At 37.1% G+C, this 6,000-nt stretch overlaps 1 protein-coding gene across 3 annotated transcripts in view; it reads left to right on the forward strand.

Moving 5' to 3' along the window:
• Nucleotides 1–5,443, forward strand: part of RhoGAPp190 (Rho GTPase-activating protein 190) — a 74,687-nt gene extending 69,244 nt beyond the window's left edge. For all 3 annotated transcript variants that reach the window (XM_069837658.1, XM_069837655.1, XM_069837656.1), the window contains exon 18: nucleotides 3,878–5,443. In XM_069837658.1, the coding sequence (XP_069693759.1) occupies nucleotides 3,878–3,912 (35 nt within the window). In that variant the 3' untranslated portion in view covers nucleotides 3,913–5,443. The remainder of the gene's footprint in view (nucleotides 1–3,877) is intronic.
• The last annotated feature ends 557 nt before the right edge of the window (nucleotides 5,444–6,000 follow it).

The following is a 6,000-nucleotide window of genomic DNA, read 5'->3' on the forward strand; positions in this document are numbered from 1 at the left end:
TCTCTTGCTACGCTCTTCATTTCCACATGCGATGTCCCCATCTATTTATCTTCTTGGAAGAGGCAGTACTTCCATCACTCTGCACCTCTCACTCCATCGCCGTGCCTACATACACACATCAAAACAGACAGTAACTCCACTATAGTTTTTCGGTAATCATTCCTTGCACGAGCTATACCAATATGGCACCACTTATAAGGCAACTAGGCCAGAAGATAATGAAGTAGGATTGCCAGTTCCTTTCCCCCTGCATTGCATACATCGCTGATCAGCTACGTATTATACTAATCAGACTTCAGATGCATTCAAACAATTGTTCTTCCTCTGACACATATCGACAAGTGAGATGTATTGCCTGATAATAGATGTACATATCAGACAGAACCTCAATCAGACGTTGGTATTTTGGTATAGATGACATTTTCACTTGCCAGTCATAATCTGAAAAGATGCATTCAGCTTGTAAAACTCCAACATTGAAACATTTAGTAGGATCGGTTATGATCAGCATTGTGAAGTTTGTGCAGTAGACTATTATTGTTACTTCGTATATATTTAACCACGCCCCTATATGCGTCTGATAGGTCTACTAGATGTTTCTGGGTACTTAGCTGTGGTGTGGGAGACAACGCTTATTGTGTGCAATCACAGAAGCCTTTCAAGAAAACAAAACAAATTTAAGCAGCCTTTTTTCATACTGTAACAGTAACTTACACATGTAATACTCAACATGCAGTTCAGTAGGTGACTACTTGTCTCTGTTAGGTATTATTAGATAAAGACTAGAAGATTTAAACTTCAAAATGTTGTAAACCTTAATGTATGCTACGCCTATGAAAATACAAGTTGATGTCATTCTATCATATCAGACGTATATAGGCTTGCTGTTAAATATACAGAGTGAAAGTGGAATAAGCCTGCAAATTTTCAGAGTGAATAGCTCATGTTGTATGTAACAAAAAAATGTGTAAAATCATATTGGTGGAAAGTCCATAGTTTTCTGAGAAAAAAAGTTTTTTTCCCAAATGTTTAACACCCTCTTATTCCGTAACTATTGCCAATAGGATCGTGATTTTTATCCATATCGATAGAAAATCTAATAAAGAATCATTTATCCCTCTGGCGTATTTCAATAGCATGGACGGTTTTCATGTAAGTTTAATTTAAAAACCACTAATTTGAAGCCATTGACTGATGTGACCAACTTGGAGACGAGAGGTAGTTTGCTAAGGCAGATAGACCTGAGTTCGTTTACCTCTTACATCTGTATTAAGTGAAGAAAGAGCATTGTTAGCGGTGATGTTGCCAGACTGCTGAAACTACCAACTCAGTTTTCTAATTTGCATTTAATCAAACATAATGTAGGTTTTCTATTCATTTAAGTGTATCCTATCATCCCTTTCAATCTGCAAGATTATTTCACTTCCACTGTGTATACGAAGCAGCAGTACTACTCTATAGTGCATGAATTTGACAACGCTGGTTATAATATGAGGCTATTTTTCTTTCATTTGAGTTGGTAAACTCATAGAATGAAAGGAACAATGTAAAGAAACGGCTGTTATATAATTACATGGAGTCACATAGTTTCTTCTGGATAATTCTTATTGGACGAGGATTTATTATGTAACAGGATAATGATTGTAAACTCGCATCATAAATATACTGTGATTACTCATTGGCTACGAAGGATGCAGGGAGTTAAAAAATATGAAGTGGCTACTGCTAGATTTGTAGGGGAAGGAGTTCAATCATCGAGTATGAGAATATTGTTCAGGATCAGAGGAGATAATATAGAATATTTAGAAGCAGCCTGGAAAGAAATATCACCAAATATATTACAAAAACTCATCCAGCATATGCCCAGAGTAGCGAAAAATGTGATCAATGCAAACAATAAGTTCTTTGATGAAAAGAAAATTTGGTTCTTCATAGGGATTTTTTTTTTTAATATAAATGTATAGTGTTTTGTTCTGATAAGTTAAAACTTGTTGGATAATGTGTATGTAGTCCGAAGACTGGTTGGAACCTCGCAAGTCACATCAATAAGGATCACTAATGAGGCAACCAAGCCAGGGGATAATAGGGTAGGGTCGTCAGTTCCTTTTCCCTTCCATTGCATACATCGCTGACTAGTAACTTATTTCACTAATCGAACTTAAGATGTATGCAACAATTGCTCTTCCTTCGATACATACGAGGCGCGTCCATAAAGTAACTTTACCACTCGTCCTACAGTTAGCAAACCATATGTTGCGCGAAGCGACTGGGTGTACGTGATAGAGTAATGTCCTGGCATGGCACATGCGCTAGCGGAACTTCCCGAGTGCTCTCAGTAGCTTCGTTGAATTGAAGATGGATGCTCCTATTCCAGCTCCCGCTGTGTGTGAAGTGCGATCAGTGATAAAGTTTTTGAATGCACAGGGCATAGCGCCGATTGAAATTTATCGTCAGCTGTGCCCAGGTCTATGGGCCTAATGTTGGTGCGTTGCTGGTGTAGACAATTTTCAGCAGGATGCCAAAATGTGCATGACGAGGAGCGCAGTGGGAGGCCAACCATCATCACAGACGACCTTGTGGAGCAACGCACCATCTGCTTGCTCATGACGTTAGGCCCATAGACCTGGCACAACTGACGATAAATTTGAATCGGCACTATGCACTATGCATTCAAAAACTTCATCACTGATCGCACTTCATACGTGGTGGAAGCTGGAATAGGAGCGTCCATCTTCACCCAATGCAATGAAGCTACTGAGAGCACTCAGGAAGTTCCGCTAGCACATGCGCCATGCCAGGACATTACTCTATCACGTACACGCAGTCACTTCACGCAACATATGGTTTGCTAGCTGTGGGATGAGTGGGAAAGTTACTTTATGGACGCGTCTCGTATCAAGTGAGCTGTAGTGCCTGATAATAGGTTTGTTCCAACACGGTTCAGAATCACTTCTGAACTTCCTGCTCATGCACAGTATCTCAATGTGCGTTCCAACAAGATGAACTGATTCTGAACCCCCAGTTTCCTGTTCCAGTGTGCTTTGGAACACGTTCGGAATGAGTGAAATTGATTCTCAATTAAAAGAAGGAACTGGGAATTCTAAACTTCTGATACATGTGCAGATGGCTTAATCTGAGGTTGAGGTTAAAATGCTTCAAGACTGGGCAGGTTAAAATTAAAAAATAATCGATGATGAGTGATTTGGAAGGTGATAGTGATATCACAGTCTAGTATATACAGTCACGAAGCTTGAGTTTATGAGGGTACTGGGAACAATAGACTGTGCAGGTACTATTTCGCATTGTCTGTAATGAGGTGGTAGTAGCGATCCTAGTGGTTAGCAACTATCTGTGGATGCATATTTACTACGTAAAAAGCTTCGTGATTGTATATTACTAGACTGTGGTGATATGTTTTACGACGAATTAAGTTCGGAAGATGAATATAGTTTAATATGAGAAGAAAGTCCGAAGGCCATGAAAGAACAGTTCAAGAAATGTTGCAAATGTTGCAATAATTAAAATCCCGAACTAGTTCAGAGAACGTACTCAACTAATGCATGCGTCAAAAGATGTTCAGTATTGGTTTGTAATGCATTCTGAATTGCATCTTGGAACGAACCTAACAGAGGTATCAGCCAGAACCTCAATCAGAGTTAGGATAATGTGTATGTCATATATGCTTCTAAATGCGACACTTTCCATTGCTACTGTGACAACTTTTGACCACCAGGATGTGTAGTTCACTAGAAAGTAATAAATATTTTAACAATTAATTGACATACAAGAAAATCTTAGTAGCAGATTTCATTCTGAAAAGTGAAATATAAGAAGTGTAATTATTTTACTTATACTTATTTATTTTTCCATTTCACAGTGAAACGAGGGCGCAGACGGAGGGTCAGGAACTAGGAAGATCTGAGTAAAGTGCAACGTAATACATTCTGGGCACAGTTGGAATTGGCCAACTGCTCACTCACGGTTTATTCATGAAGACCTAACTTAGGATGAACCTGGGAAGTTCTGTTGAGTAAATCTTTATGCTAGTCCCACAAGGAACCATATTAAAAGGGCACCTTTAAAATATTCTCAAGTTTTCTTCGTACCATTGCTTACCCAAAATTTCATACTTTAATGCTTGGACATTTTTGTCCTACAGTTTGTATTAAATAGAACAATTTTTTCATACTTCTTTGCTGTGATCTGAATAGATATAGTCATAACATAATGAGTTTATTTAAAATGTGTACAATGTACGTAAAAATTAGGGTCTAAAAGAGTTTAACTTCCTGTTAGTGAGATGAATTTGTGTTTTCATTGAGTCATTAGAGTTCTGTAAGTTTAGTTTCGGAAATGTGGTTTCTAGCTGGGACTGTCAGAGCTATTGCTAATTCTAATCGGTGTTTAGAATTGAAACTTAATGTTTTTTTTTACTAAAGTGCTGCACAAATCATTATGAGAACTCTTGCTACTGCAATAGTGTGAGTATTGCATTTATGTTAGAAATCTGGCAGTCCTGGTATGGATTCCGGGTAGATGGTCAAGGCATAGGATTTAGAAGAATGACATGTGAATGTTCTCTTCCTGGCGTGAGATAAAATCTGCAAGAAACGAGCTATCATAGCGTTATGTGTAGAGATGTTCCTATCTTGGGAATAGCATAGTTGCACACTTACTTTTTCTCTTTCTAAAGCCGCAGTGTCCTGAATCCTAACGTAGAATCTCTGTTGCTTTAAGTCTGTTGACACGATCAGATTGTTCTGCAGAAGACATTCTAGAATGCTGTAGTTCCCATCTGTTTACTCACTACAAAACAAAATGCAGTGGCTATTGCAATTTAACCTTCTATAAAGTTCCTTAAAAAAATCCCTTTATAGAAATAGGTTTATTTGTGTCTTTCACTTCGTTTATGGATCTCAGGTGAAATTTTGAAGTAAGAATTAGATCGTCACATAGCCGGTGTTTCAGATCTGTGCTTTGTACATGTGCTGCCAAAAGATGTTTCTGATTGTTGTGAAACAAGTAGTGTTTCGCAGCATACATTTACATGTCATAATTAAAATGATCTTGAACATTTTACTAGTTTTGGATGTGAATCAATGTAATCACTGAATTTAAGAGGGCCAAAGTTTGCTTTTTGATGTCAAGTACCAGCACAATTGATGGTAATTATTATAAAAAGAGAGACATTTCAAAACATTTCATCTTAATGTGGACTTCATTACAGTGTCCCATTTTGAATGTATTTGCACTTAAATAGGTTTTTTTTCCACGTATTTAAAAGTAAGCTCTCAACTAAAGCTCTTTCGAAATTGTGTGGTATGGCTAAACATGTTCATAAACAAGTTTCTGTAATAGCTGTAATATCGTTAGCTACACTTGAATAGTAAAATGACATTGTGTAACTGCAAATTATGATAATGCAATTGAGCTACATTGCCGCTTTTTCATCATCATCATTATTATTGTTTTGAGATGAAGTAGAAATTGTGAATTGGTGAATTTCCCATGACTTAACATCCATCACTCATTAGAGGTACAAGCATTTTTGATGTTATTAGCTTTACCATGAGATATTCCACATTGTACTCAAAAGTCCTGTTTCCTATGGTAAAATAATTTTACCTGTGCCAAACAATTCTCATACCTGATGATGATTCTGTCTCATTGTATAAACAGAATTGTCAGTGCTGTGTGCATATTTTGAGAATGAAGATAGCTAACAGCTTATGTAGGTCTATTTCACTGCAAGCTAGTGTGCATGGATTAAAGTTAACATGATACCTGTTTTATAAGAATTATGGCAAATGTTATATTTGTTAGTGTCATATACACAATTTAAAATAAAGGCATTGAACTCTTGAGACTCGGTACTTTGTGTGTTACATGTGTGTGAGTCATGAATGGGCAGAGTGGATCCTCTGTAGAAATGTTTGGCTGGTATTACACTATCAAAGTTCTTTGACAAAGATCTTTCATAAAAAATATATTATAAAATAT

Source organism: Periplaneta americana, chromosome 10, assembly GCF_040183065.1.
Source record: "Periplaneta americana isolate PAMFEO1 chromosome 10, P.americana_PAMFEO1_priV1, whole genome shotgun sequence".
NCBI classification, from domain to species: Eukaryota; Metazoa; Arthropoda; class Insecta; order Blattodea; family Blattidae; genus Periplaneta; species Periplaneta americana.